This window comes from Dasypus novemcinctus, chromosome 2 (assembly GCF_030445035.2).
Source record: "Dasypus novemcinctus isolate mDasNov1 chromosome 2, mDasNov1.1.hap2, whole genome shotgun sequence".
Lineage (NCBI taxonomy): Eukaryota > Metazoa > Chordata > Mammalia > Cingulata > Dasypodidae > Dasypus > Dasypus novemcinctus.
Window position 1 is genome coordinate 23401585 of NC_080674.1, and position 21663 is coordinate 23423247.

General features: G+C 33.4%; 1 protein-coding gene across 2 annotated transcripts in view; it reads right to left on the reverse strand.

Annotated features, from left to right (window-relative positions):
• CDH12 (cadherin 12) overlaps positions 1 to 21663 on the reverse strand; it is a 1117721-nt gene that overhangs the window by 255435 nt on the left and 840623 nt on the right. For both annotated transcript variants that reach the window (XM_058307302.2, XM_058307298.1), the window contains one exon: positions 5440 to 5734. In XM_058307302.2, coding sequence (XP_058163285.1) covers positions 5440 to 5734 — 295 coding nt within the window. The remainder of the gene's footprint in view (positions 1 to 5439; positions 5735 to 21663) is intronic.

The window sequence follows — 21663 nt, forward strand, 5'->3', positions numbered from 1 at the left end:
AACAATTCCAGAATCCATCAGGGCATATTCTGTATGATTTCAAGGTTTGAGAATCATCAGTGGAACAATGTTTTGTCCACTAGGCTGATGAAACTACAGCCCCACCACTTCCAAGTGCTCACGCAGCTGTGATGATCTCCCGGAATACTGGATTGAAGGCTCCACCCTCTCCAGTCATAGGGATGGTGGCCAGGCTCTCTGCAATCTTCAGGGAAAAGGCTCCACCCTCTCTGAACACTCTGCCTGAACCAAGAGTCAGAAGGCCCACCTCTCCAAACACCAGGAGAAACTCACACTTACCATACACATGGGTGCTACTCTCTTGGTCTGAGAAGATATTATTGTTCCAGACCTCAGTTTCCGTGATTCTGCCCTTGAAGTAATGTTTCATTCAATTGGTACCTTCTCTGACACTTTCAGTCAAAGCTGAGAGTGGTTTCATTCATACAAATATGCAAGAAACTTGTTAGAATGGCTTGTAGTTCACAGGGATCGAATCCATCGAACAGAAAGACTTTCTGTAAATACTTTCTGCGTAACTGCACCTCCAACCCTGACTTTATGGAAACTGGAAACTGCTGACTCGTTCCATGTTCAGTTAAATCCTTAAATGGAGCACTATTCTCCAGGGACTACTTTTTGAAAACTCAGAATTTTCCAAATCATCAATTTCTGGTTTCTTTGTGCCCGTAAATTCAGTTCCCAGTTGATCCCTTTTCCTCTCATAATTTACTATAAGCTTCAGGGATAAACCAGGCTGTATTTCCCACTCTGAGCTTAGAAATCTCCTCAGCTAAATATCCAAGTTCATCACTTTCAAGTCCTGCCTACCATCTGACAAAATAATAACATAATTTTCCCCTGCCACCTTAAACCAAAGATTGCCTTTCTTCCTGTTTTTAATAACACTTTCATAATTTCTATCTAAGTCTCCATTGGAAGTAACTTTAGCAACCACATTTCTATGAATGGTCTCCTGAAGGCAATCTATGCCTTTTCTATAAAATATCTCACAATTCCTCAACCCTCTGCCCATAACCCAATTCCAAAGACATTTTCACATTTTTGGCATTTGCAATATCTGCACCTCACCCTCCTGATAACTTTAGTTTTCTAGGTTGCTAATGCAAATACCATGAAATGGGTCAGATTTAACAATGGGAATTTATTCACCCAAGGCTTGAGGCTGGAAAAAAGTCCAAAACAAGGCATTGCATTGTCAAGGCAAGGTTTTCTTCCTGAAGATTGTGGTGTTCTGGGGTTGGTGGGCAGCATTCCTTGGTTCCTAATTTGTTACATGGTAAGGCCTGTGGCAGAATCTCTTGGCCTTTCCATTCTCTTCCAGGTTCTGTTGAATTTCACCTTCTTACTTTCATGGCTTTTTTTCTCTTTTGAATTCTTACTCCAGCAATAGGATTAAGACCTATCCTGATTGAGGTTGGCCACACCTTCTTAACTCAAGTAACCTCATTCAAAGGTCCTACATACAATGGGTTCACACCCACTGGGATAGATTAAATTTCAGAATACATTTTTCTAGGATTCATACAGCTTCAAAACTGTGATAATATCCAAGTACAATATGAATTTGAACCTTTTGTTATATAAGGCATTAATGAGATAATTAATGAAGCTTGAATAGGGTTTTAGGATTAAATTGCAATAATGCATAATATAATTGCCTGATTTTAATGGTTGTATTTAGATTATCTAAGGAAAATGTCTTTATTTGAAGACAATAACCAAATTCTGTCTCCAAGCTTCTGACCAAGTTTACGTGGCACAAATAGAAAACAGTGATAGGTTCCCTATTTGAGCTGTTCTCTGCAGTCAAGATTGACTCATGTGATAAGAGAATATATCTACTTTATTACTTCTTGGTTTGTCTTCCTTAGGTACTTCCATTTAAACAAGGACATGTGGAAATTTATTTGTGTTTCTAAATTATAAAAGTGGCATAAAAATTAATGTTGATTATTGTCAAAGTATTCACGTTTTCCTTCTTGGAGTTGACCTATGTTGAATTATGGTCATGTAGAATATATTCATAGATTAATAATTCCCCAAAAATCCACCAAAATTTCATCTTAGCATTTCTTTCCAAACTTCTTGTAAAACGTGATAGAGTTCAAAGAAAAAAAAAACAAAACAACAGACTATATATTAATGTGTTATTAAGTTAGCAGCCTAATTCCCTTTAGATGGTTCCAGTTTCACTTAAGTTTATAGTAATGTTTTTTTTTTAAAATTTTCGGTGGATAAGAGTTAACATTGTTGTTCAGATGTTTGCTTTAATCAGGGACTCTGATTCAAATATGACATTGTATCATATCACATCTTATCTTATTATATCATATCTATAATATAATGCTAATTCCAAATCCTTAACAAGATCATCTGAGATTGGAAGCCAAACATAAGGTTCCCAAAGACATTTTAGAAGCTAGCAAGCCTAGAAAAATTATATCATTTCTATTAATTTTGTTGGTAAGAGCCTGTGCATCATTCATGTTTTCTGTGGCTAGGACTTATTTAGTTATTATATCAAAGTTACGAAAAATAGGAAAAAAAGTACTACAGAAAGTTATTTCAATAATTAAATAAAATACGAATCCCTAGGAATAACGCCTGGTACCTGTCTAAAACTTAGGAAGTGGTAGATCTTACTATATAAACTGTGATTCACAATTGACAACTTCTAACACATGACATAGAGATCTGGTAATGGATAGTCCAATTAGCTGCCTCAAAGTGGCTTAGCTCTAGCAGTGAGGAAGATAATATAAGTATGAATATGGTTTTACATACTCTAAACCTGTCAGCACTCCAGAAAAAGTAGCTTAAACTGTGTACTCTACTGATGCATAATAATCAGATATTAAAGAGGGCACATTACCGTAATTCATTGTTACTCTAGTGATCTTAAAGAGCTAAGACCTAATTCATAAAGTCTAAATTTGTCTCTAGGGAGTAGCTTTGAGTCAGGGAATAACTGGATCATTAAGTAATTTCCTTAGGTCAGAGTGAAAGCACTTTATCTCTGAATATTACTTCCATGTTATTTGGATATAGCAGACGTTAGTAGCAGAGTGACCTTTCTCTTAAACAATCCATATATTCATGAGAACATTCTTCAACTTTAGAGAACTAAATATCTTCCATTGTGCAATAGTCTTACATTGCACATTGCACTAAATACAGAAAAAAAAATAGCCTTTGGGCAAAGTTACATAGAACAGTGCATCATTTACCTATAACAAGAAGGATGTAATTGGAAATGGGATTCAGATACTCTAGGACTAGAAATCTGAACTCTGGGTGTGAAGTAGATTTTGATTAGCTCTGAGTTGGTCATGAAGTAACAGGAGCAAGAGACACCCAAATCTAAAACTCCTGTTTGTTTTGTGCCTATGTATATGTAGGATGGATTATTGGGGGTGGGGGGTAGGGCAGGAGGAGCTAAGTGTGCACGGTAGATATTTTATTTCTAGCATTTAATTCATAAGGGAATTTAAATTCATTCTTATATGAAAAGAACCTATTACATAAATATGGTTCAAGAATACCTGGACTACTACAACATCTGAGCATGGATTCACAGAAATAGCCATCTGATATAAACAATGGTGGGGGTGCATTGGAAATCAATTTAAATTTTCACTAGAGTTTATTGAATAACCAATAGGATACTTCAGTAATGACACTTGGTAAAACACTTTTAAGAGACAATTTTTTCCAGAGATCTTTCTGAAATTACCTGAAAGCACAGGAAAATATGCCCCATCCACTGTCTGCAAAGCTGGGATCCGCTTTATTTTATTGCTCACCCACCCTATACCGTCAACTTTGCAGATCTATTCCTATCTTCAGACACTAGCTGTGGACTTATGTAGAGGTTCTGACTCTACAGCCCTCCCTATTTCCCTAATCTGCACAAAAAAGACCTAAGTGTTTATCAAATAAGACAGGTTTTTCTCTTTAATGTAAAGGTAAGTGTGTGTTTGCTTTAAAGATGCTGCTTTGACAATAAAGAGGCACTGAGGATCATAAATTCTTGTAGAAATTTCTAATCTACCTAAAATAAACAGAGTTAATCTATTTACGTTCTTAATAGCATTTTCTTCTTAGGTTGTGCAAATCATTGTCCTCAATTTTTTTCCCTTATAAAATCCAGGCACCATTTAAAACAATGGCCCTTCTCCATCTTCAGGGGCTCATCTCTAATAAGACATGCCTGGGTCAAATGGCATTTCCAGACCTCTAGCAATCTTAGGGCAGAATAAAAAAGGCAGCTCCAAAATTGTGTAACAGAAACCAAAGAGCCGATTTGCAGCCCTGAGTAGGCACAATAAAAATTTAAATTTAAGTGAACTACTTTGAGCTGATTTCCCAGGTCAAGGAGAGAATATGGTCTTTGAATGCCTGATCAGGTCATATACACAATTTCAGATGCATTTGTGGTAAATCCATGTGACAACTCCCACATCCACTAACTGGCTTCTGCCCTCAGGGTAGTCCTTGCAATCTCCTGGATAGTTATAAGGGCAGCAGGAGTCCTCAGAGGAATGTCAGACTTAGGAAATATTAGCAATGGCTCGCACATGAGTTTCAAGTTGTAACCTAGACATGATGAGTAACTTTATCTTACAAATATAATATGAACCAGAAATTCTGTTGCAAGAAATTGAAGGATTGGTAGTGGATACTGAGGAATAAAAGTTGTAATTTAAATTTTTGCTTAGAGCTAGAATTTGTAACTCTTTGACCTTATAATACATATTATAGTACTTTGGAAATTTAAGTTGATACTGAAATACACATTTATATGAAAATTGAAATTATTAAGTGTAACGAAGAGACTCATAATCTTACTATGAATTTATTCTAATAATGATTGTACAATATTACTTGCTTCCTGGTTTGATGGCAGAAAATTTCTGGATTGCTATACCCATAAGGAAAACAGTATCATCCTTCCATGACCTCTATTGATAGCCACAAAGGATTCAGCCCACCACTTTTTGAACCACTTTCAGATTTAGAGACAGTGCTCACTTTGCATAATTTACTTTACACTGGGAATTATTGTTATTTACTGTGATTGTGTGTGGTAGCATTTCGTAGGTGTGCAGAATTATAATGACAAGAAATTTAAGTACTAAGTGAATTTTGGACTTAATGTACAAAGCATCTATGAGTTCAGGTAAATTCACAGATTGGATAACAGTGAATAATAATATATATTCTAGTGACGATCGTTAGATTGGAAGAGAAAGAAGAGATGAAATAGGAACAAAAGTTTGAAAAGTAAATGTTTTCCTCCACAGGTGAAAAATAATCATTTGGATTACATGTTGGATTTTGGATGAGTAAGTCAACCTGCAGAAATAATGGAAGAGAACTTGTAGCATCGGATGGAATTTTAATTTGCCTACTCACCCACAGGAGACATTTCTGGGACACTAGCAACATAAGGTCCATCCAAGAACTTTGGCTCATTATCATTAATATCCTGCACTTTGATGATGAATTCTGATTCAGGCTCCAGAGGCTTGTTGGTATCTATGTCCACAGCCTGAGCACGAAGGGTGTAGAAAGGTTTTTCTTCTCTATCCAGGCTCCTTATTGCATGAATATCCCCTGTGGTTTCATCAATGGTAAAAACAGTGCCAGCGCCATCCCCTGAGAGGGTGTATTTAACAGTGCCCTCTCCCTTGTCCAAGTCGGAATGAAGCTTTACCGGAAAGAGAGAAAGGGGGAAAAACTCATTAAAGGGACGCTCTCATGTTAAAACATCATACTTTGCAGTCTGTTTTTTATAATAGAAGTGAAAAAAAATGGGTCATTGTTCTTTGTTTTTCTTTTTAATTTTTAAAATTTGGACTTGTCAGAAAAGTTGAAAAAATTTGCAGTGCACACCCATATATATCTGTACACCCCACAGATTTTCCCATTCACCTATCACTCTATTTTTTATCACAGATCTACCCATCATCCATCCTTCTATCCATCTACCAATCAATCCATCTTAGTTTTTGATACATTGCAAAATGAGTTTCACACATCAGAAGTACAGGGGCCAACTAATCAACATGCATAAAAACATTAAGTTGAATTTAGTTTTTATGGGTCCACTGAGAGGTAAATTTTTCATAAAATGGAATGCACATATCTTAGGCATATCTATTGGTTGATTTAACATGATTGTTTTAATAGAAATAAATTAGCTTATAAATATCAGTTAATAAAACTTCCAAATGTGCTGAAGATAGAAATTATATGTCTGAATTCAGTGGGAGATAAGGTTAGAGACTTAGAAAATGACTTGCTTCTTCATATCCAAAGACAGAGGAAGATTGGCAAATCAGGATGTCTCAGGTAGAGTAGCTCATTTTAACACACCGAGCTTGAATGAGATATTCAAAATGAGTCAGCCAAATGTCAGACTAGCTGATTATCCTTTCAGATTCAGAGACAAGTGCTTTTTCTAATTCAAAGTATTTGAAACCTTATAATACAGAAAAAATTCAGATTCAACTAATTTATTTTGAAATTCAACATTGTAGTTCACTACATTGTAGTCTTGAGTATAAAACACTTAAATAGTGATAAAAAAGAGGACCAAAGAGAAGAGAAATTATCATTATGATACTGTGTTAGTGTTTCTCAAAATGTAGTCAAAGAATAAATGGAGGTGAAGAGGGTCAACCACCGCACCAGGGAGCCAAGAGTATCTACAGCTGCAAGCAGGAGAATTGCATCCATCATCCATGTGTAATCTAAGCCCCCTCTTGATGTAGAAGAGGACTGGGCATAGCCATCCCAGGGTCCACAAGATGGAGGAATAGAGTATAGATTAGAGTGGACTTACTGGTTTTCTGCTGGGGAACTATTATGATTAGTAAGGGAAGAAATTGTAGTAGTGATGTGGAGAGCAGCCATGGTGGCTGCTGATGGTAGAGAGAGGGAAGAAGAGATATGGTGTGGGGGCATTTTCAGGATTTGGAGTGTCCTAGGTGGTGCTGCAGGGACAGATGCTGGACATTGTGTGTCCTGCCATGGCCCACTGGGTGGACTGGAGGAAGAGTGTGGACTACAATGTGGACCACTGTCCTTATGCTGCAGCAGTTCTCCAGAATATATTCGCCGGGTACAGTGGATGTGCCACAATAATGGAAGAAGATGTTGATGTGGGAGGGGTGGGGTGGGTGGTGTGGGGGGCATATGGGGACCTCATATTTTGTGAATGTAATATTTAAAAGAAAATAAAGAAGAAAAAATTAAAAATAATTTTAAAAATTAGAAGTAGCCCTTTAAAAGGAAAAAAGAATAAATGGAAAGACATAGACTTTGAGATGTATAACGATATTATATGTACATATACTTATATATCTGTTATTTATAAGCGATTAATGTAAATAATTTAATTAATATATTACCTTATACTGTATATATTATATATATTATTTTTTATTCAGGTGGTGTGACAAAATTGTTATAGAAACTAATTTTGCTCATTGGAGTCCAGCCGTCTAATTTCAATGTCCAAGTCTGTGTATGTTTATTAGCTCATTGCAATCAACAGGACACCCAAAGTAGAAATATTAAAAGTTTTAAAGTGTCCAAAAACATTTTGGCTCTGCCTTAAAATTTGTATACAACACTTCTCTCTGTTTTTTTAATAGTAGAAACACAAAAAAAGCCTTGAAGATATTTTAAATTATGTGAATATCCTTTTGGAAATAAGTTGTCTGTGTATCAGAATTCTGCATTCCTAAACACAAAAACAGATTTAATATAAACTCAATTGTGGACACATCTTTGCTATTAAACTCAACATTATAGATTAGGTCAAATAAAACAGTCATTTTTTACATTAATATTATTAAAATGAATGCATTCATCTTGTAAATTTTCATTTAATTCAAATATGGTCTGAATTTATATTTGTGTGAAAGCTCTAAGCTCTAAGCTCTCTAAGGATTTATAACAGACTAAATAACATAATTACAACAATGAGACAACATTAAGGGAAACATGGATTTTTTAAAGTGTCTATATACTTTATTCAAAAAGAAAACTGCTATAATTTTTCAGAGAAAAGAAATGCCTCTTGTTTTTTTTACAAACTGCTGTAAAGCATAAGAAGATTCAAGCATATAATCAAGTACTAGATAAATATTCTCTGAACCTGAGAATTTCAAATTACAAATTTCATCCACACTATTAAAGATATTCAACAGAGGGGATATTGCCTTTGCTTTCATATTCTGTCTAAAAATATGACACAGGCAAAAGCTCAGTGCAAAAACAATGACTTAATAAACTGGATCCAATTTTCCAACAGCTCTAAAGAACATGTAGTTATGTTTTGGAAACCAGAAAATACTAGGTACTTTTTTTTACAATGGGATACAAATCGAGTTACAAAAAAAAATCTTCTTTTAGCTAAAATCAGAACAATTTCTTTTCATGGACCTAAGAACAAAAGGGCAAATGTGTTTTTAACTACTCTCAAGAGCCAAATTCAATTAAGGTACTTCTACTCCTCACTCCTACACTTTTTCTCATCTAATTTAAAGCTGAGTTTTGTGTTGGTTTAGAGCTAAGAAGAAATATATGAAAATATATTAGAAATTTAAACTGAAGTTAATCTACCTAAAACACTTGAGAGGATTTGAATTTATACAGCAGTTTGTTGCATTATAATATATTAAAGAGCCATTCAATATCCTTCATTGGATGACAATATTAAAAATTAATTATTCAGTATTGTTTGACTTAGGCACATAAGTGACCAGCTTAAGTTTGAGGTGTTTATCCAATGTCAATTCTAATATCAAATAAATGATGTTGGCCTGATGTTGGGTATTCTAGAATTTTCTCTATATCAAATATAAGACAATATGAATATTTTTTAAAAAGGTAAATTAAAATGACAATTTCCATCATTCTTTTACCTGGAGATAATTTTCTTATCATTTTTTTTACTCTTTTGGTTTTTAATATATATACATGCATTTATTTATATATAAATATATTTCTATGATTTTATATACTCATAATCTAAAAATCCTGAGATGATATTTCAATAATAAAATACCATAGTCATTTTCAGTATCATTTCAAAATTTAAAAAATAGGTTTTAATGCCTGCATTATATTCACTGGACATTGCCAATTTTTCCTATCATAAAATATATGGTGATTTATATAAATAAAAAAGTGCATTCACCTCTGCTAATTTCTTTAAAATAGATTCATAAAAAAGTGGTGCCCAAAGCCAAAAATATGATAATGTTTACTAATATTAAAAAACATTGCTAAAAAGGCATACCTAAAAACTGCACTCAATTACCGCCACCAGCAGGATGTAAGAAAGATAAAATAACTGACCATTTAACATACATATAAAACTATATAGTCAAATAGATGTGATTATTTTCTAATAAATATTTATTGATCTCTATATTAAGGACATTTTTCTCTTTCAAGAAAGTAGAATTTAATAAAAAGAGATTTTCCTAAGCAATAAGAAAGGAGGAATATGTTTTGAGTATTGGAGAGATTCATATGCGTTTAACTTCCTAATTAATAATATCACACTAAGATTAGGAAACATTAATAACATTATCAAAAATTTGAATTTCTACCATCGGTTGAATTATGTTTTAATTCAATTTCCTTTGAAACCTAAACATTGAGAAATGTATTCTCACTTCAAATTTACCCAGGAAGAAATGGAGATGCAGAAAATATTAATCATTTTATCTTATCTTTGATAAGATTTCTCTCGTCCCCACTGTGTTTAGTGATTAACTCCGAGCAAACCGAGCAAGTAACAATTTGATGCATGATTTTCTCATATTTAAAACAAAAATTTTAGTTAATGACCTCATTTATTCTTAACAAAAAGATCAAAGTAAGTTGTCTTCTAGATTCAATAGTAAATACTTCAAAAATATTGAATAAACTCTGAGCCACAATCCATACATCTGTCATTAATTGCAAAGATGAAACAGTGTTTAAAAATTGTGACTTTCAGCTTCCTATCTCTTTCTTTCATTCATTCTATCTTTCTGTCTTGCAAACTACATGTAGTTTAACAGTAAAAGTTTTAAAATGGGTTGTTTCAGAGACAACACTATAATATATTCCAGGGGTCAAGTCGGGGGTAATTCCATTTTCAGAAGTCTCCTGATTCATATCTGGAAAGATATTCCACACACTGAATTAGTCCACTCATCTTGAATGATTCCAGATACTGATCTCCATAGATGAAACAGTCTTCTCCAGTCTTTCAGCAATGAATTTCAGGGTTAGTTTATACTGCGAAGCTAGTTTTTACTCTTATTTACATAAGGAAAGAAGTAGGGTAACAGAAGGACTCACACTTTGCCTTCAGAGTTGAATTGTGCTAACTACAAAAAATTAAATGTTGCCATTTTACTCAGTCACTTTAAGTTTCACATACAGCAAGCTGATAATTCCAGGATGATAGAATTATTTTCTTCTATAGTAATTTAGAAATAACAGCAGGAAATGTCTCTTATTCCAAGCACTAAAAATAAGTTATTTTTGAGTAGGTGCTGAAAGTATTTATTGGCTAAAGCCACCAACTCCAATACTATTATCTTTTAATATTGACCCTTGAAATAAAAAGTCTCCTAGAAATAAGGTTCCATAACGATGACTATAGGAAGAGTCACTGTCCAGGCAGTTGTTCTGTGGAAGTGGTGGTGTTATTTCTGATGTTTTCCAAGTCATCTCAGATAGTGCGTGAAAATGAGATGCCAAAAGAGGCCTAAAAAAGACAGTGAGAACTAGCTTTAGAGTGTAAACAAATCATGAATTCCAGTGTTTTAAAAGTATTGGGAAAGTTCATCAAAAGCTTTAAGTGTTCACTAGAATCGTTCTGATTATATTTTAGAAACTGCTGTACAAAAAAAGGAATTTATTCTTACTTTCTCAGGGCTGAAAAGTGTGCATAAAATGAAAAACGCTTTCTATATCATGGTGTGCAACAGTGATTTTATTTTCATTTGTGACTTCCCAGGATAAGGTTTGGTTATTGAGCATTGGGAGTACATGGGGTGTGTTGGGAGAAGAGGCATCTGGATTTGAAAAGGTGTTTTTGCATGAAAATGAAAACTTGTATTCGGCTAATATTATTATTGTCCCTAGATGTGTGTATATGCGTGCATTTACATAAGTGCAAAATATATTCTCACTACAGATACACCATTAAGTTCAAATTGACTGCTAGCTAAATGTAACCATTAAATATAAAACTTGGGTCTTTATATAGTCCCTAATACACATAATTTAGCACATTTCCTGGGGGATGATGGAGAATGACCACATTGGAGAGTTACATGTGTAGTTCTAATGAGGCAATCAGGATAGATGGGGGGAGTACAGTGAAAAATGGAAAGTTAGTACAAAATATTTTCTAAGGAGTTTTATAAAAATAATTTCAGTAATCATTTTATTCTTGACATATATTTAAAGCCATTGTTTCTTTATCCTTTAAAATGGCTGCTGTCTTGTAAAGTGTACCTTGTGCCCCAAATCTCACATTCATTTATTTTAATAACCATTATTTCCCCTGTCCCCCAATTCCTAACTTAATTTTATTTATTTTTCTGAGAATTAAATAATAGCAAATTATGGAAAAATTAATGAGGAAATATCAATTTCATTACCAATACAATTATTAATTCTGTGTATATCCAAGAAAATTATTTTCTAAAGCAAATGTTTATATATCTATTTTTCTATCTATCTATCTATCTATCTATCTATCTATCTATCTATCTATCTATCTATCTATCTATCTACATGCGTATAAAGAAATGTATTTTAAAGAATTGGCTCAGATAATTGGGCTGCCAAGTCAGAGATGTATAGGCAGGAAGTCAGGTAAGAGAGATGCTAGTCAAAAAACTGTAGTGGCAGCCAGCAGGCTGGAAACTCAAAAAGGATGAAATGATAAAGACTTGAGGCAGACTTTCTTCCAGAGTTCTTTCTGGAACTCTCAGATTTTTGCAATTAAGGCTTTCAACACATTGGATGAGGCTCAACAACTTTATGGAGAATAATCTCCTGTACTTAAGTCAACTGATTATAAATGCTAATTCCATTTACGAAACACCTCCAACAGCAATATCCAGGGCAATATTTAAACAAATAACTGGACACCATGACCTAACCAAATTGACAGATAAAATTAAACATCACAGGAACTTAGTAAATTCTTTTGGTCAAAAACTATTTTCTTTTAGCACTGAGAAATTCATTTGTATTATACCTATGATTATTTCCTATCCTCTGTTTTCTCTGTTCTTCATGTGGAATTCATATTTTGAAAGTTTGAACTCATTTGTCTCCAGGTACCATAATTTTTCACATCATACATTTCCCAGTTTTCTTGCTTTATTTTGTGAAAAATTCAAATTTATCTTTCAATTGCTTATTAATTCATTTCAAAGTCAATATACACAGACCACACAGACATAAATTGATCTCCAAGATTTTCCTTTCCTTTCCTATGGGTGTTGCCTCTTTTTGATAGAATTGTGTCTTGTTTGGTGTGTCCTGGGTTATCTGGAACACTCACGGTTCTAATTATTGTGTGCATGTGCACATATATGTGTACTTATTTTCTTTAAAATATCTTTTCCTTTAGGATTAATTTTCTGTTTGTGGAACTATGGCCTTTGTCATTCAAACTTCAGACTTTTCTCAAATATCTGATGTTCATATTTAAGGATGAATAATCTAACTCAGAGCTTTGAGTTTGCAAGGTGAATTTTTGATTATAGGCTTTCTCTAAGATGAGTAGGAGAAAAACCACTGGTTTCCTTTAAATACAGAGCAGGAGGTGTCTAAGCAAATGAGTTTCCAACATTGCCCTAATAGTCTTTCCAGATCTTCTGCAGAAGAATTTCTTTTTTTCTTTCTTTCATTTAGGCCTGGACCCCATGCATCTTCGTGCGGGTGGGGGGAATTCTGTACAGGGGCAATCAATTAATCTGTGGGGCTTTCCCTCCATGTCTCACTTCCTACCTTTGCGATCACTGGTAATTCTGTGTCTCCCTTAAAGTTGTCCCAGCTTAGATGTAACCATCTCAGTGTGAGCATCAGCATGTGGCTTTTTTTGGATTTAATCAGTCACCAATTTTCACCCACTTTCTATTTTCCGGAAGTTAACTAATTTCTCTAATAACCTCCATCTCATTCCCACCAGCATAATGAGTTAGCACTGTTTTTTACTTTATTATAATTTAATTACATTCTCAAGAGAGAAGCTAAAATATATGGGCAAACCATTATCATTCATTTTGAAAATTATATTAGATAAAACTTCAAACTAACATTAAAATGGAAATATTGATACAATGAAGATCCATATTCGTATTCTCTAGATTGATCACTTGTTAGCATTTTGCTATATTTGTGATTTTTTGTGTGCATGGACCATTTAAAACAAATTTGCCAATATCATGATAATCCATTACTTAATACTTCAGTAACAATTTCCTGAAAGGTTCTTTACGCATAAACACCATGTCACTATATCATTCAATACAACTAACTTAAATCCCAATCATTCCCTAATAATCAACTTATATTCAGTTATCCTCACTTATCTCTCATAAAATCTTTTCTGGATCTTCATTTATTTCATTTTTCGAAACATGGATCCTCAACCAGTGTTTGCATCTCTACTTCTTTAAATATAGAGGCATCATCCAATTTAGTATTTGTTTATTTACACATCATTGTCTTTTTCTGGAAAATATACCCCATTTTGAATTTGATGGAACAAGAAACTTCTTGATATGTCTTCTTAAAGTCTCTCTTCTTTCATCTATCTTATAACGTCTTTTCTTTTTCAGGCTAAAAATATATATGAGCAAAAAGTGGTATCATAAAAGCATGTCCAACTTAATATGGAGATCCTTGTAACACAACATACAGCTATCTTCTGCCAACCATCTCTACATACATGTTCTAATATAAGGGAAAACTTCCTTGTACAAGGTACCCCTCAGTACATTTTGCTGTCATAATGGCATATAAATAGTAATATTCATTACCAGCTTTAAAATCTTTGATTACTAAAGGTATAAAATGGTTTAGAGAATCTAACAGTAATTAGTTCATAAGACTAATTAGTAATGTTTTACTACTAATTGTTTTATGTGTATACATGATTCGCTCAGATAAACTGACCAAAATGAGTATGATTATTTTAAGAGCATTTCTTTGGCTGAAAAAAATTCATTTTCTATGAAACATTATTTTGATGTATTCTACTCAGTAAAATATTTACAAAATACTTAGTGTTTCCTTGTTATTAGTTGCTTAGGCTCTTGTTAATGCTTATTCTGCTCTCTGGAATATTAGAGTGGCCATTACATTAGCTACAAAGCCTTTAGATTATGTTTAAGATATTGCTTGCAGATAAAAGGCAGCCAGATGCAAGGATGATCTCTAACTTCGAATGAATAATGTTGTAATATAAATTTCTCTCTTCTGGAAACCACTGACTGCCCAGGAATTTGACATTCTATGCCACTCTACTCTCTTGAGAGGGCTCATTTGTTCCTCCCAGCTTGATTGTTGCCATTTGAGCCTGAGGAACACCAGTTTACAAGGTTAGGAATTCCCTTTAACTGCCCAAAGTGAGTTGAAAACTCCCGTCTGGCTAACAGACCCAAAGCTATTTATCATCTGGAAAGAAGGTAAAAATCCATTTCAAAGATTCCCTTGCCTCCCCAGAGGTATGCTAAGGAATAAGCTAAGAAGTACAAAGACTATTTGCAATGCTCCATAGCAACAAAAGCTTATGTGCTAGGATATATTGCACAACCTGTCTAAGAAAAATATATATATACTATTCGCCCAATGTTCCCCTTCATCTTTCTTTTTCTTTTTGGTTATTGTATGTGTGAATATATATGTGAGGGGCATCCTAACAAATTTCTCAGACTGTCATATTTAATACTTTAACTTACTCAGATTATACTACATCATTTGACAGTGTCACAACACATTAATAAGTATTTCTCTAAAAGTTGTAGAAGTCACTTGTTTTGTGCCTAGATTTGGCAGGGAAATGTAGGAAGAGAAGCTTAAAATAATTCATTTCCTATTTTGCAAAATCTGTAAAATATTTTTCAAATACCCAAGGTTTTAGGTAACAAAACATTCTCAGAAATTAGACTATTCTTATCAGTCAGTAATGGAATCCTTATTTTGAATAAAAGGGAATTTTATACATTATTACAAAGAGTGTGGCTTTTCTCATAATAGTAGGTAAATGTTTAGCTGAAACTGGATTTAGAATGTATGCAACATTTAGTTATTAATAATAAAAATATATTCTTACATTTAAAAATCGCTTGCTAATTTATTATCCCTAACATCCTTTTCTCCATTGTGGTACTTTTATTATCAGCACTTACTGACTAATAGATACCATATTACAAATCTTACAGACTTTACTTAGTCTTAATTATACACTGATATGTTATCAAGATAAATCTGATGAATGAAATAATTTTACCTAAAGTCTAAACGTTCTGGATGCCAAATCTGATTTTCAAAAGCTATATGACCTGAATAATAATTTTGCATATGCATTTAATAACTCCAATAGAACAAATGAACCCAAATCTTAAAACTCTAATATGAAACTAAATTTAATCTTGTTCCTCTTTTTATCCTTTATTCTTGTAGTCTTTTCTATTCATATTTTATTTCTTCCATCCACCTTTATTTTTTCATTTTTAATTCCTTTTTTGAAAGTGTGAAACAGCTTTTAATGTGAAGAGAATAAAGTTATCATTACTAAGGAAATATGAGTAAGATTTCAAAAGGTAAAGCTAAATGCACATCCAAAAGATACATAATTTTTAGATTATTAAACTACAGAGAGAAAAATATCTTTTGAATGTATTTGTTATATTCATATTACTTAAAAGCAGTAAAGATTAACTGATTTGTAAAATAAGCAATTTAGCCTCTCATGTTTAATCTCTTGTTGACCATATCTCAACACTTCCTTGCTCAATGAGAATAAGATGAAAAATAGTGTTATCTATGGTCGTCATTGAAGAGGCAATGTATTATTAATTGAACCACCAGGTTTTCTCTCCAGAAATGAGATCCTTACTAGTCTTCCTTATATCCTCAAGGTCTGCTCAGATGTTAATTTTTCTTCATTCCTTTTCCTTTTAGAGAATAAATGAAAGGAACATCTGGCTGCTCTGAATCAATTGGTTGGACATCTTAAACGAAACTCTTCTAATAAGTCAAAAGATTATTTTATCTGGATTTTACTAACTAGTGCAATATTATCTCAAATTTTTCTATACTTTAGAGCAAAGCATGCACAATTATGAACTCTTAGAATATTCAGTAACCCTTATTCATATTGTTTATTCAAGGAGATATATTACTAATATTTCAGATATCAACATTCAATGCATTTCTTCCCCAAGTTGATCTAATCATGACAGAACATCAAAACAACTAGTATTCAAGACCCTTGTAGCAGTTTGACATGGTATGAATTCCAAAAATAGACATTGGATTATGTTTGTAATCTAGTCTGTACCTGGCTATGATTAAGTTATGATTAGGGCTTTGACTGGGCCACGTCATTAGGGCATTGAGTCCTCACAGATAAAAGACATGGCAAAGGGCAGAGTTAAGGGGTTTTTGATGTTGGAGTTTTGATGTTGGAGTTTGATGCTGAAGCCTTAACCTGTAGCCCCAGGAAGTAAGCTCTCAGAGGAAAAAGAATCAAGCCCCAGGAATAGAGGAACCCTGAGCTCAGGAAGAAGCAAGCCCTGGGAATAGAGGAACCCTGAACTCAGAGAGAAGCAAGCCCCTGGAATGGAGGAACACAGGAAGCCTGAACCCTCGTAGACATCAGCAGCCATCTTGCTCCAACACATGAATAGACTTTGGTGAGGGAAGTAACTAATGCTTTATGGCCTGGTATCTGTAAGCTCCTACCCCAAATAAATACCTGCTATAAAAGCCAGCAGGCTCTGGTATTTTGCAGCAGCACCCCTTTGGCTGACTAATACAACCCTTTACAACAAATGTATATGAAGAATCATCTAAAAACACCTAGAAAAATCTAGCACACATGAGACTAGGTCCAAAATCAATTGCAAAACCTGGCAGAGCCATCTTCCTCAAACCCAAGACAAAACAAAGACTCATACAAGGCTAAAAGGACACTTAAAGTGGTTCAGTACTATATGTACCACAGGGAAAAAAAATGTGCTTATATCTAATCCATTCCTATGGATATGGACACATTGTAAGTAGAAACTTTGGGTGAAGTACTTTAGTTAGTGTTTAGACCAGACTAATCAGGATGGGTCTTCATTCTCTTGCTGGTGTCCATTTTAAACACAATGAAATTTAGACAGAGAGAGAGAAAGCCACAGGAAGCAAGAAGCTGAAATGGAACCCAGAAGAGAAGGAAAAGACCAGGAGATTTTGCTTTGCCAGAGATGGATGAACCAAAGATCACCAGCAACCAGTTCCAGAATGCTACAGACTTTGGGGAAAAAGTATCACCTTGATGATTCCTTGATTTAGACATTTTTATGCCCTCAACGCTGTGAGCAAATAATTTCTCAATTTTTAACTCAGCCATTTCATGGTATTTGTTTCAACAGCCCAAGAAAATAAGGCAATCTTCTACTTTATATTTTTCTCCAGATGATCTTCTTAATAAGAGGGATAAATTCTGAAGGAGAGTACCATCAAACACAGAAGCCAGTTTGCAAAGACTATGAACGGTGTCTTCGACTATGAAAGGTGTCTTTTGTTTGGATTTGATTGTGTTAGCTCATGACATTCATGAAAGAATATGTCATATTACTAGCAAAATACATACTTAAGGAACAGTCAAGTAGGGGACTAAATTCCGGAGTTAACATATAAAATATTAAAATCCATAGCGTGCATCAAAAGATTACAAGACAAAGAAACAGAAACTGATGGTACAGCCAAAGGAACAAGAAAAAAATTGACAAACGTTTTTAACAAACACTTTGGATATACCAAACAGTGACTTAAGAGATGATTTTCGATATTTTCAAAGTGATTCAAAAAACACAGAGAAAGAACTAAAGGTTATGAGGAAAATGATGAACAATATCAGAATATCAGTAAAGAAACAGACATGTTTAAAGGAATGAAGCAGAATTAATGGAGTAGAACACCACATAAATAAAATGGAAAATTGCCTAAAGGAGTTCAACAGCTAGTTAAAGCTGGTAGAAGAGTCAGTAAACTTGAAAAAAAAAAAAGATATTTGAAATTATTTGGACTGAGAAGTGAAAAGAAAAAGGAATGAAAAATGTGACGAGAGCCTGATAGAATGGTGGAACATCATTACGTTTACCATTACACATATTTTTGGAGTCCAAGAAGTAGAAAAAAGAGAGAAAAGGCCAGTAGGAATTTTCAAACAAATAGTGGCTGAAAATTTCCTCAATATAATGCAAGGCATGAATATAAATATTCAAGAAACCCAACAAAACCCAAGCAAGGTAATTCAAAGAGAATCAAATCTGGACACAGTATTCAAACTATCAAATGACAAGGGAAAAAAAAGTATTCTAAAAGCTGCAAGACTGAAGAAACAAGTTGTGTACAAGGAAATCCCATTAAAATTTGCATCATTAAAAAAAATCAAAACCATAAAGGCAAAAGGACAGTGGGAAGAAATATTAAAGTGCTGAAAGAAATCAATAGCCAGCTGTTTTAGATTCCCCAGCTGCTCACATTATATTAATACCATGCAATAGTTTGTCTGAAACAATGGAAATTTATTAGTTCATGATTTTGAGACTAAGAAATCCAAATGAAGGCATTAACAAGGCAATGCTTTCTCCCCCAAAACTGTGACATACTGGGTTTGCTGCCAGTGATCCTAGGTCCTTATTTTGTCACAGCATCTCCTGGCCCATTCCTTCTCTTCTATATTCCGTTAGTGTTCAGCTTCTGCCTGATCCCTCTGTGTCTTTCCTTTCTCTAGGTCTGAATTTCATTCATCTTATAAGCAACTCCAGTAAAAGGATTATGACCTAACCTGATTGAGGTGGGGCAAACCTTAACTGAATTAACCTCATCAAAAGGGTCTATTTATAAAGGAGTCACATGCAACATAATGGATTAATTTTAACTAATTCTAATAAGATATTTTTCTGGGGTACATACAGCTCCAAGCAGCCACCTCAGTCAGTAACTTTATATCTAACGAGACTGCCTTTCAAAAATTAGGGGCGGATTAAGATATTTCTGGGTAAACAGAAACTGAGAGAGTTTCTGACCTGACCTACAAGCAATGCTAAAGAGAGTTTTTCATACTGAAAGGAAAGGATATTAAGAAATGGATCAAAGTAACATAATGAAATAAAGACTTCCATTTAAAATAACCATAATGAAACATATTATTGTACTGCATTTTTGTATATAACTTTACATTTAACTCCTCACCAATTCTAAAAGGCAAATGCTAAAAGTGTTGATAAATATATGGCTTGGGACTTCAATATACAGATATGTAATTTGTAAAAAAATACATTAAAAGTAAGTGAGAAGAGTGAGATTTAAGAACAGTGTTTGTATCTGCTATTGAAGTTGATTTGGTATTAAGACAAATGTTATTGTTAATGATTTAGGATCTTAAAATTAAACCCTATGATTACCAAAAAGAAAATATCTGAAGAATATATACAGAATGAAATGAGAGGAAACTCAAAGGGTGCGCTAAAAAATAATCAAATAAAAATGAAGGTGGGAATTAACAGAAGAATTGAGGGACAAAAAATGTATGAGCTTACAGAGACCAAATAGCAAAATGACAGAAGACCATGCTGCATTAAATGTAACTTTTAAAGTTAATGGATAAAGCTCTCTAGTCAAAAGGCAAACACAGAGATGGCCAAAATTAGGATTAAAAGGCATGATCCAAATATATGATGTTTAACAGAGACTCACCTTAAATTCAAAGACACAAATAGGCTGAAAGTGAAAAGATGGAAAAAATGTATACCATGCAATTAGTGACCAAATGACATATTGGAGTAGCTATATTAATATCAGATAAAATACTTTAAGTAAAAAAAACTATATAAGGAACCAATAGGGTCACTTCATACTGACAAAAAGCCCAAATCAACAAGAAGACATAATAATTATAAAAATATATGTGCCCAATGGCAAACCCCCAAAATCTAAGAAACAAGTATTGATAGATTTACAAGGAGAGGTAGATAGTTCTATATTAAGTGTAGGAGATCTCAAAATACAGCTTTAACAAATAGATAGAACAGAAGATCAATAAGGAAATTAAAGGCTTGACCAATACTATAAAACAACTATAGACCTAACAGATGTATATAAAACACTTTATCCAACAGAGATAGAATGCACATTCTTCCCTAGTACCCATGGCTCATTCTCCAGGATAGAACAAATGTTAGGTCACAAAACAAGTCTCAATGAATTTTAAAATATTGATATCATAAAATGTACCTTCTCTGTCCATAAAGGAATGAAGCTAAAAATTAATAACAAGGGGAGAATTGGAAGATTCACAAATATGTAGAAATTAATCACAGTCTTAAACAAATAGTGGGTCAAATAAGAAATCACAAGATAAATTAGGATTTGTCTTGAGAATAAAAAGACAAAACAACATGCCCAAACATATGAGATGCAGCAAGGCAGTACTCATAGGAAAATATATAGCTATAAAAGCTTACCTTAAAAAAGAGGAAAGATCTCAAATCAGAGAACTAACCTCACAACTGGAAGATCTAGACAAACAAGAGTGATCTTAGCCCAAGTTACCAGAAGGAAAGGAATAACAAAAGTTAGAGCAGAGGTAAATAATACAGATTTTTTTTTAATGATGAAAAGAATGAACAAAACCTAATTTTTTTTAAATAGATACATAAAATTGACAAACTTTTAGTTAGAATGAAAAAAAAAGAGAGGATACAAGCAACTAAAATCAGAAATTAAAGTTGATGCATTACTACCAACCCTACAGAAATAAAAATTATTATAAGAGGCTAGTATAAACAACTGTACATCAACAATATGGAAAACATATATGGAATGGACAAATTCCTAGAAACACTCAAACTACCTCTGAAGGCTCAAAAAGAAATAGGAGATCTCTATAGACCAATACCTAATAAAGAGATTGAATCAATAATTAAAACATAAAAAAACAAACAAACAAACACAGGACCAAATGGTACCACTGGTCAATTTGATAAGAACACCAACCCTGCTTAAATTCTTTCAAAAAAATTGAAGAGGAGAAAATACTTCCGAAATCATTTTATGAGGCCACCATCACCCTTGTACCAAAGCAGATAAAGGTGTTACAAGAAAATTAAATTACAGACCAATATCCCTTGTGAATAATTTTTAGAAAACCATAGAAACAGTCATCTCTAATGTAAACAATAATTATGGTTAATAATACATATATAACAACATTGATTCTTCAATCTAAATCAATTTAAAAAACATACCACACCAATGGAAAATATTAGTATTAATTATAAGGAAATAAATGTATGTGTGAAGATGTTATACAGGAACGAT